The sequence below is a fragment of the Vanacampus margaritifer genome, chromosome 19, assembly GCF_051991255.1.
Source record: "Vanacampus margaritifer isolate UIUO_Vmar chromosome 19, RoL_Vmar_1.0, whole genome shotgun sequence".
NCBI classification, from domain to species: Eukaryota; Metazoa; Chordata; class Actinopteri; order Syngnathiformes; family Syngnathidae; genus Vanacampus; species Vanacampus margaritifer.
Window position 1 is genome coordinate 11,736,102 of NC_135450.1, and position 17,191 is coordinate 11,753,292.

The 17,191-nt window shown below is 39.1% G+C and overlaps 2 protein-coding genes across 6 annotated transcripts in view; one reads left to right on the forward strand and one right to left on the reverse strand.

The window, feature by feature from the left end:
• Positions 1-11,506, reverse strand: part of sesn1 (sestrin 1) — a 56,026-nt gene extending 44,520 nt beyond the window's left edge. Inside the window, exons 1-2 of the mRNA XM_077552665.1 lie at positions 11,408-11,506; positions 9,964-10,287 (exon numbers count right to left, since the gene is read on the reverse strand). Coding sequence (XP_077408791.1) covers positions 9,964-10,242 — 279 coding nt within the window. The 5' untranslated portion in view covers positions 10,243-10,287; positions 11,408-11,506. The remainder of the gene's footprint in view (positions 1-9,963; positions 10,288-11,407) is intronic.
• A 322-nt stretch (positions 11,507-11,828) lies between these two features.
• cep57l1 (centrosomal protein 57, like 1) lies at positions 11,829-16,332 on the forward strand. Of its 5 annotated transcripts, none has more exons than XM_077552886.1 (11): positions 11,829-11,929; positions 13,248-13,404; positions 13,490-13,654; positions 13,750-13,871; positions 13,958-14,065; positions 14,152-14,229; positions 14,294-14,392; positions 14,464-14,529; positions 14,926-15,179; positions 15,252-15,396; positions 16,013-16,332. In XM_077552886.1, exons 1-11 carry the CDS (start codon positions 11,864-11,866, stop codon positions 16,220-16,222), a joined length of 1,470 nt encoding a protein of 489 aa, XP_077409012.1. In that variant the 5' UTR covers positions 11,829-11,863; the 3' UTR covers positions 16,223-16,332. The 5 variants fall into 5 exon arrangements, with proteins under 5 accessions (XP_077409012.1, XP_077409013.1, XP_077409016.1 ...); XM_077552887.1 differs by having other exon boundaries at positions 13,961-14,065; XM_077552890.1 differs by having other exon boundaries at positions 11,844-11,990.
• Positions 16,333-17,191: the final 859 nt, after the last annotated feature.

Here is a 17,191-nt window from a genome sequence, read left to right on the forward strand (position 1 = left end):
AAGCGCGTCGCCGATGCTTGCCAAAAGCCCCTGGAGATGTTAAGTCTTAAATCCAACAGCCATTGATGTTATTTACCGCGTCTGCGGTTTTCATGCGTCGACAGGTCAAAATGTTGAGATCGGTCGATAAAAGTGATTCACGCGGTTGCCCGAAGGCGACGGTGTGGAATACTTTCTCTTGTTAAATGTGTTGTGCTGCTAGAAAGAAAAGAAGAAAAAAAAGAGAAAAAAAAACAACCAGCTGAACTCAACTGATTTATGATTGCGCCAGTTTGGGTTTCCACTGGCAGCGTTAAAACCAACAGAAAGCAGGATTTAATGCATTCTTGGGAGACGTGTTCACTGAGGAAGCATTAGAGGGCCATAATAAATCATTTTCGAGGAATGTAATTTCATCTGGGGGTTGCTGTATAAATATCAGAGAGGCTTTGTTTATTCAGCAGAACGGCGTTTCTTCTACACATTTACATATACTGCAGGAACTTAACAACTGCGTTAAATTGACTGGCCAGACATGTTGAATGTAAACACTTTAATGTGACTGCGGTTGAAAGCCGGTGATGGCTCATTCGTGACACTTGTGGGGTTATTGGGTTGGGTCCAGAGGTTGGGTTGGGTGGTAAGGATGGGGCCGTACGGTGAGTCAGCGTCGCTCACGGCATTGTATATTTGTAAATAAAATACGATGATGTCATCAAAAGTCCTTTCTTAATCTTGTTCGGTGCCACGAAAGCAAAACTATCAGTTGAGGATTTCAGGCAGTACCAATTTGACTTTTAAATGGAAGACAGTCTCAGAAGTATAAAAACTACAAATAGGCACTTCTTGCTCTTAATTGGCGTATTAGTATGAAAAAAATATTTGAATATTTACATTTAGAATTGAATCCAATCCCGTTACATTAACTCTTTTACTGCCATTGACGGCTATAGACGTCAAAAATTCATTTTAATTATTGCTATTAGTTTTAAAAAAATCCACTTTTGCTAACAAGAGTATGAAAACCTAGAAAAAAATGTTTTTTTTTAATTTAGAACAGATATAAAATTTGTGATTAATCGTTAGTTAACTAGTGAAGTCATGTAATTAATTACAATTTTAAAAAAGTAATCCGCCTGACGGGCCTAATTTAAAAAATATATATTAAAAATAAGGGCCGTTTAATCGTAATTAATCACATGATAATTTTATATCTGTTATTAATATACAATAAAAAATATATAGGTTTTCATAAAAAATGAAATGAAATGAAAAAATGTTAAACTAATAGAAATAGTTCACATAAATTTTTGACGTCTATAGTCGTCAATGGCAGTGAATGAGTTAGTCGTGTATGTTTTATTGAACAAGATCTGATCAAAACAATAAATAATAATTGAAATCGACCACAGCTCTATGTAAATAAAGTGGCAAAAACACTGGGCTCCTCTTGGGTGACTCTGAATAACAGAAAGGCACATTTGCATTTGGTAGGCATATTTAAAAGTATGGATTCATGGTTTTATGAATCGATATTGGACGATGAAAAGGAATATCGATTCGATATCAATATGTCCATTTTTCTTAAACCCGGCCCTACTTCAAAGTCACCGTTCTGCTTGCAAAAAGCTTGTTTGTTTTTTTCTTTTTGGTGAAAAACTTTTTGGGTGAAACCAGCCCATATTCAACTACCGATTACTAAAGAACGGAAAATATATTAGCAATCATAACTATCTTATTAAAAAAAAAAATTAAAACACTGACACCTTTGTGTTTGCTTCTCTTTTTTCCCCAGGTTTGTTCCACCTGCTGCCTCAATTTCCCTTCTCCGCTTCAAAGTTGACATAAGCCCTACAATTCCTCTTCGCTCTCTCTCTCAATTCCTAAATAGCACAACTCGAAATAATCACCCTCGAGCAACAGTGCCAACCGACCAACCGAACCCCCCCACCCCTCCTCGCCATTGCGCTTTATGTCACCGGTACCATGACGACTGCTAACACTCTGCAAAATCCCAAACCCGACGTGAGCCCATCCCTCCCTTCTCGCCGGGATAATGAAGTCTTCACGTGTTTTGGTGGTTTGGGAAACCGGCTTCATAAATATGTAGCAGTTTGATAGAGTAATCACGACTAAAAGCGAACGAGCCTGCTCTTTTTTTTTTTATGATTTATTCAGGCTTACCGGATTGACGGTGACCTAGTTGCACAATTCCGACATGGTTTTCCCCCTTCTCGTATCTAGTCTTCCTCTGCGGGCCAAAGCATACTTGCACGGGCTTTGAAAGTGGGGGGTCTGTCTGTGGTGTCGGATCCCCCTCTGGGGTATTATATGCGATTTAAAAGACATGTTGTTCCTTGGATTCGCTCATACTGTAAATTTGACTATCTTTTGTGGAAAAAGTACAAAACTGGACTCCGGAATAAATCAATCCGGAATCCTCCATCGTTCCATTATTTGCTGAAATAATCGCCCATTCGCTGTTTCTTGCTAGGGCTACATGCTAATAAAAGTATTATTTTCTCCCGCCTGTTTTGCCTAACATTTATTATGGTGTGTAAAAAAACAACAGGCAAGTTAAAAGGGGAAGTCAACCCTCAAAATTCTTGACAATAATATGTCGGTATTTGGTTAAATTGTGTGAGTGTAATATGAGCAAAACCCAGCAGTTTTTTATCAATATCCGAAGGCGGCCATTTTGCCACTTGCTGCCGAGTGAAAATGACATCACAGTTGCTCAGGTAAACAAGCAATCACAGCTCAGCTTCAGAAAACAGGTGCGCTGTGATTGGTCGTTGCCTGAGCAACTGTGATGTCATCTTCAGTCGACAGCAAGTGGCAAAATGGACGCCACGCTGAGATGGATAAAAAAAAACGGCTGGATTTTCATACTCACACTCCGCGAATATAATATGAATCAGAATGTCATGTTTAGACTAGAGAGGTTCCATTTTTGTAAAGAAATGGCAGGATGGTTGAAAACATGACAAGCGCAAGACCTGAAGCAGCTACTGTATATAGAGTAGTAACAGCGATGTAGTGCTTCACATAACCCCTTAAAACGTTCTCCTTGGAGCGCAGCTGCCAATACGCACACGACACATGCAGCTTTAAGTCTCCATCACATCCTCCACATCCACACAGTATTTGACTGTACAGTCACTGTGCCAAAGGTCAGCGCCTGCTCCTAGTGGAGCTTTTTTTTTTTTTCTCCCCCTCCTCGTAAAATCTGTGTGACCTGCTCTGCGGAGATCTCCTCTAATCCAAGCAGATCTGTGCAGACCACAGGGCTATGCCCCCCCCCCCACCCCCCAAACTCTCTACTGACACAGTAAATCAGCATCGCTCTATAGAAGTTGGGCAGCAATGCATGCCTATAAACATGCATATAAAAAGCACATCGATGTGACATATTCAAACACAAAGCATGTCACCATTCAAAAAGAATTAGCGCAAAAAAAAAATAATCATGTGCTACTTTTAAAAAAAAGCTTCATTTTTCTATGAATGAATGTTGTGTCCTAGTCGTCATCGCAAATGTGAAATTATGGCTAAATACATGAGAAAGTCTTGACTTTGCACTTAAATTCTAAGAACCGAAATACATTATTTATAGCACCGCATGATCCCCAAAACAATGATATTATAGGATCACATTTGATTAAATGTGAAATATTCCAATAATATTTTTTGTCTACTTTTTTACCTTGGTAAGAATTTTTCTTTTGCTTGTAAAAATATATATTTTTGTAATGTTATTTCTTTTCTTTTTTTTTTAAATCAGATTTTAGATTTTTTTTTAAGTGTGTAAACTTGAAACGCTACAAGATAATAATATTACAAGTTTTGTACTTGCAAAATCCAACTTTATTTTTGCAGTATAATTATTTTTCCCATAAAAATACCATGTTGTTATTGTGATATGATTGGGGTTTTTTCAGTTTCTTCATTTTTTTTTCTTTCATTATGAAAAGTTGTAATTACAAAATAAAATTTAACTATTATATTAATGGAATAAAAAAAAAATATATATATAAAATATAAAATATATATATATTTTATATATATATATATATATATATATATATATATATATATATATATATATATAAAATATATATATAAAATATATATAATATATAATATATATAATATATATATATATATATATAAAATATATATATATAATCAATTGCAACATAAAATGTTATTCTCAAAGTATCATTTTTTTCTCTCGTAAAAAGACGTTATTCATGTAATACAGGATAAAAATTCACATAATTTTAAGGTTTGATTTTCAGTGTCTGAAGTTGTCATTTTAGCTACAAAGTCATAATAAGTGCAGCAAAAAAAGTGGTAATTAATTCCAAGATCATTGCAAGATCATCAATGAAAATGTATTCTTCTAACATTGACCCATGTAGTATTATTCTATCTTAAACGATATGGTGCTATTCTCATAGTATTACACATTTTCCCCGTGATTGTAGTTTTCAAAATACTACAGAAAAAAATTATGATCATCAGTAACTCATTGTTCAAGTTCTCGTAATATTATACTTTACATAAAAAAAAAAAATAGTAAAAACTTCCTTTATAGTAGGTTAGCTCACGAGGGTGCAAAATCTCTGGAGTGTCGCCAAAATATGACATCATGCTTTTAATTAACCAATTGCATCCTCCGCTTTCAAAACAATCCATGTTTGCAACTTCACACTGGAGGTGCCATAATTAATAGCTACCCGCGAGCCATTGTCCAGAAAAAAACAATGTGACTGGGTGGCAAGTACGGCACAAAAAGCCTTTTGGGCGGACAAAACAATGTACAGTATTCCGGGTCATTCCGGGAAAGGCCAGTCCGGCGTAATTAATGACACATGAGTGTTTATTGCGGCGGTTGCTGAGTCATCTAAACATCCACGATGAACTGACTAAGTGGGATGTTAAAAATAAATAAAGTGCATTGTACGCTTCTGACAGACGATTGTCCGCTTTCTGCTACGTTTAATGGAAGACGAATATCGCGGGGAAAAAAACGAATAAATGCCTCTTTGACTTGAACGTCGTGAGAGGCGCTAACCGAGGCTTTGCGTTGAATAATGCATTAGGACATTAGCGGAAAAAAAAATAAAAATGTAATGTAATAAAGTGGCATGTTGAGTTGCTGTGATCTATCCATTTGCAATTCTCCCGCGTATGCGGCTCTTAATGCAAAGTGAATGAGCCGTTTGAGAGCTAATTCAAGTGAGATAACACAATGGCGCAATGACATCATACAAAGAAGCCACTCTTGTGGGCCTTTCAAACAGGACTGGACTCCTTTCATGCAAACCCAGGGAATATGGTGACCGGGTGATGGAGTCTGCCCACCCCGCCGTAGACCCACGCCAATCCCAACAATTGTTTCTGTGTGTGTATACCCACGCATATCTATCAGTGTCACAAACACTCATTTCAGAGGAAGAGGCAAAATATACGGTATTTAATGTGAATAAGGTTTACAATTTGAAGTGAAACATGCACCCTAATGTAACATTATTCTAATTGGGGTATCGGTCTCAAAATTTTCGATTCCTTTTCTTTTCAGATTTTAAAGTTCCAATTTTGAGAATAAAGCACTATTAAGAATGAATTCCTGATTTTCTTAGAAATTGTTTTTAAATATTAATAATAATTAATAATTAATTATTATAAATATATTTATATATATTTTTAAGGAAAATTATTATAAATAATTAATTAAATAATTAGTTATTATAAATAATTAATTAAATAATTAGTTATTATAAATAATTAATTAAATAATTAATAAATAATATAATTTTAAACTTTGATTTGCAGTCTTTTAAGCGTTCACTTTGACAACTTCACCACATTTTTGCAAACAAAATGTGGAGTAAACATAAATCAGGAAGTCATAAATCAGATTACAACAATAATGCAAACACATCTGTGGCTTTTTTCCAAGTCAACTTTTTATGTTTATTTTTTTTTTTTCATATTACGGGAATAGCTGCAATAGGCGAGGAAAAAAAAACAAAAAAAAACTTAGACCTGTGTGTCTATTTACATTCGATCAATGACACTTGTTTGTGTCAAGCTCCAACACGAGCCCTCTTGTTGACCTCCTGCTTTTAATATGTTGACAAAACTCCCGGAAATGCATGAACACATGCCCGAGGACGGCCCATGGGAACCAGAGCCCCCCCTCCCCGCGCACACACACATCCCTATTTTCAGCCTTGACTCAATAACACTTAACACATGGGGCTCACATTTAATACTGGGGCAACATACCACCACAACCCCCCGGCTCAAGGGATCACTACCGGGGTATAAATAAAGTTTTTTGAATCTGAATCTGCTCCAATAGGCATGGCAGCTTGTACAGTGTTTATGAGAAAGTTTCTTTATACAGTAGGCCTATGTATGCTGTGGATTTAAATGTCATATAAAATCCAACTGCCAATGCTCAAAGAAATTAACTCATTCAGTGCCAATGACGGCTATAGACGTCAAAAATTCATTTGAGCTATTTCTATTAGTTTAACATTTTTTTTCCCCCACTTTTTGTCAACTAGTGTATGAAAACCTAGAATTTGTTATTTTACATTTCGAACAGCCATAACATTTGTGATTAATCGTGAGTTAACTATTGAAGTCAAGCGATTAATTAATATTAAAAAAATGTAATCGCCTGATGCCCCTAATTTTTTATATTTTTTTCTTTTGTTGTTTTATGGAATTGTAATTAATTGCATGACCTCATTAGTCAACTCACGATTAATCACAAATTTTATATCTGTTTAAATGTACAATCATTTTTTTCTAGGTTTTCATACTCTTGTTAACAAACGTGGGAAAAAAAAATGTTAAACTAATAGGAATAGTATGAATGTTTGCCGTTTATAGGCGTCAATGGCAGTGAATGAGTTAATAGGAGAAGCTAAAAGGTGGCATTTGAAATGTTCAAAACACAAATGTAACTGACTTTGAAACGTAACAGAAAGGCTAATAGGAAAGTAGCAATTGGTATTTTGCCTACTTTGATCACAAGCTGGAAAAATGCTCAAATTTGACCCAATTATTGATGTGTGTACTCCCCTTTAGTGCTTTCCGAGGTTTTGCCTTCAGCAGATCTGACGGCATTAAAGATCCATCTGAGCCAAAAGCCCCCCCCCCTTCCCTGCTAAAGCCCTCACCCTCCCATTTCTGACAACTGTGAGAAAGGTGTGTCTGTGTGTGTGTGTGCGCGAGATGAGAGAAGGGGGAGGTCGGGGATTTGGGGTCTTCAACTGTAAAACCTCATCCGCAGAAGATGCAACAGTGGGCTCATAAAAAAAGCAGCCTTTGGCGAGCGCTGGGCAAATGCAGCTTAGTATAATTCACAAATACCAGACGGCGTTGTACTGCGGTGCGCGGCTAAAACCCGCAAAGCAGCTTTCTCCCTCTTTCATCCCTCTGCCCCCGATCCTCCACCTTCCAAAAACACTCCAGCAAAAACTGAAAATGATGCCAAGCGTCCAAACTGTTTATAGCGACGTGTCAGGGCATCAAAAGTGCTAATAGAGAGTTCGGGTCCGACAAGTCAATCCTAATAATATCCATCCCGATATCCCACACTGTAACAGGTAGTGAGAATCATTTCAGCTGATACAGTTGTGACCAAATGACTAAACCGAGTTAAACATACACTGAATCGTATCATAAATGTGGGATGATGGAAACTGTTATTGAATACGTCCAGTAAACGTGCGCTTACTCTTTGACTACCAGACGTTTTCAGAAAAGGGATGCCGTGGGTGCCAGCCGATTTAAGCATTTTTGACTGATCTTTCAAGGTCCACAGAAAATTATGTGTTTGGACTATGGAATCACACATACTACCAAATGAAAGATTGGACTCTCATCTTTCATCAGAAAAAAAAGTTAGTTTCTACCTTATTCCGTTTTTCAGTAATCAACAAAAGAAAATGGTTAGTTTCACCTCTGTTTTGAAAAAAACGTCTTTTAACGTCTTTGGCACTCCTCCATAGGATTTTACTAAACGTTATTTAACGTTTTTGGCAGTCAAAGAGTTAAATTGCGTTGGTAGGATGAGACATTACAAACAAAAACAACAAGGAAAACAAGCGGGTGCTGTGTTTACTTCTCGTCATTTTGTTTTTGTATTTTAAGGTGTTAGGTACTCGTGGAATCCAAAAATGTGACATCGGATAAGCCATCCTCGTCAGTCGTGCTCAATTGCAGCTGTTTGACATATCGGTGAATCGTCATGTGCATCCAGAAAGAAAGGATTTTGTTGACTTTTTTTTTCTTCTCATTCACAGCCATTGACGGCTATTGACGTCAAAAATTCATTTGAACTATTTCTATTCGTTTAACATTTTTTCCACTTTTGTCAACAAGAGTATGAAAACCTAGATACTTTTTTTATTGTACATTGAGAACAGATATAAAATGTATGATTAATCATGAGTTAACTATTGAAGTCATGCGATTAATTACAATTAAAAAAACTTAATTGCCTGGCGCGATTCAAAAAAAAGAAAAAAGATTATTAAAAATTAGGTGCGTCAGGCGACTCATTTTTTTTTAATCGTAATTAATTGCATGACTTCACGAGTTAACCCACGATTAATCACAAATTTTATATCTGTTCTAAATATACAATTAAAAAAATTCTAGGTTTTCAAACTATTGTTAACAAAAGTGGAAAAAATTGTTAAACTAATAGAAATAGTTAAAATTAATATTTGACGTCTATAACCGCCAATGGCAGTGAATGAGTTAACAAAAGTACTAGCAGTATCAGTCTTCTGTATCGGTGAATACTTGTACTGGTATCGTACTGAAAAAAACAGGTATTGAACATCCCTAAAATTTACTGATTTTTTTTTTTTTTTTACGTTTCTGAAACGTTCTGATTTGAGTCAGAAGGAGAGGGGCGGAGAGAAAACAGCACTACAGCAAAGTGGAGACTGTGGAGTATATTATTGCAGCTTAAAAATCCTCAATACAGCAACAGGCTAAGCAAACATTAGCATGTTTGTCATTTCTAACGTTGTATGCTCAAACGTTGCAACTTTAAGAAGACACTGTGGGGGCTGCAAGAAAACGGAGCACTGCAACAAAGTGGAGAGTGTGGAGTACTGTATGTATACTAGTGCAGCGCCTAGAAGCACAACAACATACCAAGCTAAAATTAGCATCTGTGTCATTTCGAGCTGCGTATGTACAAGCGTTACAAAGACGCAACAATTTTATTGAAAAGGAGACTAAGGGTGGCAAACAAAACAGACATCAAAGTGGAGACTGTGGAGGAAACGGTAGTGTTAAGGGGCACTAAAGGAGCTAATAATAGCATGAGCTTTATTTGTCACTAGCTTTGTATCCTCATGTTGCAATGGCACAGCCATTTCATTCGAAAAGAGACTGAGGGCGGTGACAAATTGGAGCCCTGCAGCAAAGTGGAGACTGTGGAGTAGAACACTGCAGCAGGGAAAATTAACATAGCAATGTGTCATTTGTGGCTATGTTTCCTTAAATGTTACAATATTTTTAAATAATGAGGTACCAGGCGCGGCAGGCTTGGAACCCGGGCTAACTAGGTACCAAATTTTGCAAGTGGAAATGCGTCAATAGCAGGTGGATACCAGGGTTCTAATTATTTTTGAATTTTTCATTACAGTTAGTTTTTATTTTGTTTTGACTTTTGTGGTTTACATTTTGTCAGTTTAATTCGTTTTTGGAGCAACTTGGTTGGTTTTTATTAGTTTTTTATTTTTTCAAAAATGCTTAATCTAATTTTTTTTTTTTTTATCCATATGAACGGTAAGGGGTCCAATAAGCGTCATTGATGGTAATCCAATTGACAAACCATGAACAGGTTTTGAAGCGATACAATGCTTCTGAGGAGGCAGCGGATGGCAGCAGATCAACGAAGGGGCTTCATTGACAACAGGAATAATAAAGCCCTCCTACCTGGACAGCCTGCAGAAGCCGGGCGCATCGCTCCCTCACGTCTTCAAAAGGACACAGCTTGGTGAGCATGAGGAGGTGGGCCAGGACGCCGTTCAGGTCGTTGCTGGGGGGAGACCCGGATCTCGGCGAGGGCGATGACGCCGGCGGTACGGGCCCGATAGCCTCCACTTTGCTCAGGACTTCTTGGCGAATGTGCTCCATGGCGGCCGTCCTGGAGCTGGCGTCCCGGTTGGCCAGCCCGTCCCACCTGCCCAGAGTCTCCTGGTCTTGCGCGTCCATCCTCTGATATGGAGACTTGATGTGTGTTGTTGATGTACAATGAGGCTAAGGTAAACATTAGCACATGAGACCACTTAAAATTGTACAGTAATGATACATATGTATCAAATATCTATAACTGTATATGTTAAAGCATTGAAAAATGCATTATTGGCAAAAATGGAGCACTGCAACAAAGTGGAGACTATGGAGGTTAATTTACTGCAATAGGCTAAACTAGAGTGAGCATGTGTAATTTTTGGGGGTAATTTCTAGCTACGTATTCTCACAATTTCATTTGAGAGGAGAATAAGGGCAGTGATTAAAAACGGAGCGCTGCAGAATCTAATAATGTACCTTAAGTGTTTTTGCGCATCCTAAAATGTTACAATGATGCTGCTTATATTCAAGAGGACACCGAAGGTGGTGAGGAAACAAAGCGCTTCAGCCAAGTGGAGACTGTGGCATACTCGCGCGCTAAATCATTTCAATTTGTGTTTCCTCAAATGTTACAGGAGACTGAGGGCAATGAGAAAGCGGAGAGCTGCAGCAAAGTGGAGACTGTGGAGTATAAAAGATATATTCAATGCGGTAAGCGAATGTTAGCATGTGTAGGCTTTTTTTTCCCCCTACCTGTGTCGTAAAATGGTACAATGACACACCAAATGTATTTGAGAAGACACTAAGGGCAGCCACAAAATGGAACGCTGCAGCAAAGTGGAGACTATGGCATTTAAGACTGCATAGCTAAATATTTTAATACAAATAAATGTGCATATAACTATGAAAATAGGACAACAAATGTCCATGTACGTCAAATAGAAGCACCTTCATTGCCTTCCAAGAGACAGAGCAGGGGATTTAAACAACATCATGCCAGGCATTGTTTAGCATACTGATACTGTCTGCCCCCACAAAAGTAGCCTCATTAATATTGGCAACAATCTCTCACATCGTAAAATGTGTTTCAGCCACTTAGCTACTCGCTTGTAAATGACAAGTTTGAACGCCAAAACGTCATGGAAAAAAAAAAAGCACAAATACTGAAGCTGCCAGTCACTTGAGCTCCATTCAATCTGCTCCCTTGCCAGTACAGTGCAAATAAAAGGGCAACGCCGCTTGTCAAAGACGGGTTAGCTGTCAAAATATGGCAGAAACAAAAGGGTGTCGTGAGTGAAATACTTACTTAAGTCACATTCTTCGGTGCTGGTCTTGAAACGGGACACCTTACCACAGAAGTGACCAGTCGTTCGCCCCGCAGTAATATCACAAGGAGGCAGCAACTCCAGGGTAAAATTTTGATTGATAGCCGCTACGAGCCAATAGCAAGAGGTATTCTGTGCTCAGGGGCGGTGCAGTGGCCGTTCTGGCAGCTGATTGGTTAGCCATCTGTTACCATGCTGGCGAGGGAAGGCTTTCTGGGAGTTGAGTTCTCTTCAAAGCTTCCTGACGCTTTTGTTTAGCCAAAGCTGGCTTTTTATAAACTACAACTCCCATTGCGCAACACGCTATAACGGTCGCCCCCTCCCTACCCCACCACCTCCTCAAGTTGTTTATCACAAATAAGAGTGAGGAAAAAACACTGAACAGAAAAAGGGGGAGGTATTGTTCACCCCCTCCACTCTTGGGTTGTTTTGTTTAAATGACGTCATTCTTATTTGTGAAACGAGTGAGGAAGGTTAGAAAGGATTACCATTTCCTAGTAAAGGTTTGTAAAGTATCTTCCTGGTGAATGAAACCTGTAGACTGAGTGAGAAAGTAACACAAAGGTAACAAAAGATAATAGGTTAATAAATGTAATGGCTATAGGCCTATATAGCCCTTGTGTACTATAAACAGGGTCAGCAACGTTTTAGATTGCTTATTAATTTATTGTTAGACATGCTAGGACGCTTAGCATATTAAACACACTACAAAGAATGCATTTGCGTACAAGTAATCGAATTATCTCATGTACAGCACAAATAATGTGTTATTTGGATTATTATAATTGCAAGACCTTATTTCAATCGTGCAAACCTTTGACTTTTGAGTCACATTGTCGTTGAAATAATCAATTACTCATCCAATTGAACAACACGTGTCTATGAGGAAATATTTACGAGACATTGACGTTTTTTTTAATCGCGTAATCTGCAAGAAAGTGTGCAAGGAGATGGCGTGGGAGAGGGCGGAACTAGTGTACAGGCGGAACAAGAATCGAGAAGCCGGGAAAGAGAGGGAAATTTAAATGTGAGGACATTCTGTCAAAGCAGCTGCTTTAGCACGAAACGGCTAGCGCAAATATCGATCAAGAGCACCAAATACAGACCACGGTTTCTGTTCTGAACGAGAATAACTCGTAATGTTAAAGAATGGAGTTGTGCCACGACCAGGTAACTTCTCGAGTGTAGCCGTTTCGCTCGGAGTGTTGCTAACTGTTAGCCTTGTGTTGCGAAGTTTTGGGTTGTCTTTTTAACCAGTGAGTGTAACACCTTTTTTTTTGTTTTAAATATAATATAGTTGTCTCTATCTTCACAGATGAAGCGGTATGCATTTAATGACGTCCGTAAATTAGTTGTTGATGTTGCAGGGAGACTTCCCTTTTCTACTTAACTCTACAAATGGCGCGTTCGCGAAAACTGGTAAATTTCTGGTTGTAAAAGTAGATTTCACTGCTGCCTACAAATGTGACGTCACGGCAAAATGGTACCGCCCACGTCGAATATAAAACGTTAAATGATTCTATAAACGGCATTGATCTGTATGATTGTGTAATACTAGGTAGCAACATTCATCACAACCTGTTCTGTGTGATGTTATGTGGGACAATGAGAAACTTAGCATCATTTTTTTATGCCCCAGCGGCTTCAAATGCAGCACTAATGCGGTACTTGATATTTATGATGGTGACTCTCTTTAACAATGGTGTGTTCAAGAAAATTGGATATTTCAAATCTGGGCATTTTCAGAATATTACCCCCTCCACCCCAGTCTTAGTGGTACCTGTAGTAGATTGTAAAGGACGTTTGCGTTGTTGTGTGTAGCTTTCAGACTCGCCCTCCAAAAACAGCTACATAGGAAGCTACTACCAGCCTCCAAACAAGATGCTGGCAATGCCAGGCGAAGCGCAGCTGGCCCCCAAAGGTGCAGAACCCCCGGTCGAGAGCCCTGGGCCCCAACCGACTAAACAGAACAGCCAGGGTATGTGAGGCGTTGGATCGTTTTTCCTTTTGTCACTGTCCCCAGAATATACATTTACAGGTAGAGTATGCTTGTCTCATATCAGCTGTCGTGGACGCACTAAGGACCCTTCAGGATAAAATCAAACGCCTGGAGCAGGAGCGGCTACAAACTGAGAAGAGCTACCCGCAGTTGTCGCATGATGCGAGGAAACATGAACCCGTCGCCACGTCGACGAGCTTGCCTGTGACGGAGGGCAATAACAGGAGAGGTAAGCGCATGCAAAATAGTCCAAATGCAGCGTGCAACACAAAGCAAGCGACGGCTCACGACTGAATTTTTTTTTAAAAAAAATTATTTTTACAGAGCTGGACTCCAAGCTGCAGTCTGCCGAGTCTCGCTGTAAAGTGCTCGAGAGGCAACTTGACTACATGAGGAGGATGGTGGACGGGGCACGGCAGGATAAAGACGCACCGGTGGACAATCAGGTATAACTGACAAACCAATTGATAAAACAATTTTAAAAGATAAAAAAAAATTATAATAATTGTTTCATTTAAACTAAACGCTGTAGCAGCAAGAGAAACAGCCAAGCAACCCAGACAACCACGTTCAGCGCGAAAAGCTGCAGAAACTTGAGTCGGAGTGTCTCAAATTGAGCCGAACACAAAACCTGTCAGAGGTAAGATTGCTACATAATTTATGTCATTATCTCAAACTCTTTTTTTTTGGGGGGGTAGTTATTAGTTTTTGCTCCGCTATTGTCAGATGAAACTTGCCGTTCTGGAGCAGAGGCTTCTGAAGGAGGAGCATGAGCGTAAACTTGTGCAGGAGAAAGCAGGACAGGTATGTCAAAAATTAATTTGCGGTGCAAACTATGAGACCAAACTTTTACACCGTACGTCCACAGCTGCAGCGAGAATTAGACCTCAGCCTCCGACTGTCTTCTTCGTCTCCCCCTGCTGTCCAGCAGCCTAAGCCAAAGAAGACCCCCCAAAAGCCCATTCCGGTATCGTTTCAAAGACGTAAGATGTTTAATGGGGTCGAAGTGGCGGAAACTGACCATGTTGTATTTTTTAGAAATCCCCCAGACCCAATGGGACGGCGTCACCAAGGCACCAAAGTATTCCATTTGTGGCAGGAATGGTAAGCAGCATCTTCCCAAAATAAAGCATCTTAACTCTTTGACTGCCAGACGTTTTCAGAAAAGGGATGCCGTGGGTGCCAGCCGATTTAAAGCATTTTGACTGATCTTTCAAGGTCCACAAAAAATTATGTGTTTGGACTATGGAAACACACATACTACCAAATGAAAGATTGGATTCTCATCTTTCATCAGAAAAAAAAAGTTTGTTTCTACCTTATTCCGTTTTTCAGTAATCAACAGTAGAAAATGGTTAGTTTCACCTCTGTTTTGAAACAAACGTCTTTTAACGTCTTTGGCACTCCCTAGGATTTTACTAAACGTTATTTAACGTTTTTGGCAGTCAAAGAGTTAACACACCTTTTTTTTGTTATCGATATTTTGCGTGCTCCTTCCAGTCGACCAACCCGAGCCACTCTGTGCACGCCAACGTGCAGAGCATCCTGCACATGATGAAGCACCACCAGCCTCAGCTCTGCGAGCGGGTGAGCGCCCTGCACCGCACAGGCTTTGGCGCCAGGAAGAGCCTGCGCATGGACGGCCAGCCGGTGACCGCCAGGCGAGACGGGGAGCCCGAAGCCGACGCCCAGTCGCTGAGCTCGCTGTCCGACCTCCTCCTGGCCCTGCAGGACGAACTGGGACAAATGGGCTTGTAATTACAGCAGAGATCGTCGTAACACGCGCGTTTGTCGTTTTCAGTGTTGTTGACATGCGGCCGTTTCAGTGAACATCAGGAACTGATGCGGCAGATCGACGCCACTCAGCATACGGAGCAGCGGCGAGAATTGCAGAGGGAGTTGGAAAGTATGGTGGCCAGGATGGACAAAAAAGGAGCGCAGATCACTAAACTGAGGAAACACCAGCAGACGGTAGGACGAGCAGGAAATTATCTTTGTCATTTGTCCGTATTAATTAATGATAAAATATTTTTGTCCGTATTAATTAATGATAAAATATTTTTGTTCTCTTAAGTATTTACCAATTATTATTATAGCCAATGTAAAATTTGTTTTTCCAATTTACAATACATTTTAGTCACGTTTTTGTGTACTATATATATTTTAAATTGACACCAGGAGCTAGCTTCTGTTTTTAATTTTATTGCCATGTATTGTTTTAATTTCTTTTAATTAACAAATATTTCTTCTTCTTTTTTTGGCCGGCCAATTAATCAGCCAGTCGATTTAATCAGCCAATATTAGCTCTTTTAAAATCGGTAAAAAAATTGGATGATTTTTCACAGTTAAAATAGGACAAAGTATTATAAAACAGTCAAGAGCTAAATTGCCCAATTAATTAATTATAGAATTTCATTCTGCCAATGTCAGAATTGGTATCGGCCTAAAAAACATTTCATTATTTATTTTTCAAATGACAGGGAATTATTATTTTTTTAATCTGTACATATCAACCTATACGCATCATTAACTCTGTTTCATTAGTAAAACCTTCAAGCCTGAAAACGTATTCCCATCCTTCCTTCAGGTCCACATGTTAACCCAGCAGCCGCGCGCCATCAACAAGTTGACCAAGAAGCAGAGCGCCGTGCAGCCGTTGTCGACGTCTCCCGCCAGGCCCAAAAGTCATCATCAGGAGAGGCCGAGCAGCGCCGGTCAGCAGAGCCTCCACCTTCTCAGGGAGACACAAAAGCTGCGGAACAGCCTCAAACAAGAAGACATCTGCTGGGAACCTTAGTCAAAAATGTTGTATGTTGTTTTTAAATCTTATTTTCAACTGTCATGTTGTAATGATCTACTCTAAATTATATATTGTATATTTTTAATAAAGCCTATTTTTTGACACTATTTTTTTTGGGCCAGTTATTGCAATGATTAGTCACATGATGGCAGTGTTGAGCCAGTGTCATACAACTGGGAACGGTGACGTATTTCAGAACGTAACCAGACTGTTTGAATGGGGTTAGGTCAAGAGATTAAAACAGCTGTGAGTCGCCTGAATGTGGCTGAGTCAAAGGAGTTAACCACACTTTCCGGTATGCATGAGTCAAAAGTGCTTATTCCTCTTTGAATTCAACCAGAACTACTTGAAACAGAAGGCAGCACTTCTGAAACAAATGATCTAATAACATAAACGATAGCAAGAAACTAAACCAAAATGATTACTTTACTTCCCCCCCCCCCCCCCAGACATGGCTTAACCTTAATAATATTAAAATTATGACGGTCTATTTTCGTGCAAAATGAATACCTGGGGGGGGGGGTCAGTACAGTAATAAACATCTTTGGAACTCATTCAGGATTGCTGTGGCCTTGAAATCCCCAAAATAAGAGTTTGCGGGCCAGTTGAAAGAATAGCAAGCTGCATAAACAAACACACACTAACACTTGTCACTGGAGAATGCAGTCGCCTTGTTTTTTTCCCCCCCAGTAAGCAGAAAGCTTTATTTGTAGTTACAATGGCTTTGTCAGGCAAAAACAAAACAAAAAAACATCACATATCACTCGAAAAAATACTTAAGTGTGGTCCTAGTCACACTAGTGGTATACTGGCTCCCTCTAGAGGTACACACTGTAATTACCGAATTAAAGTTCAAACCGCATGTTAATAACTTTCAAATTTTTTTTAAAAACCAGGATATTTTCAATTGTATTTAACTTTTAAGCACAATACATAACATTTTAACGGGCTCCAGGTGGCGTAGTG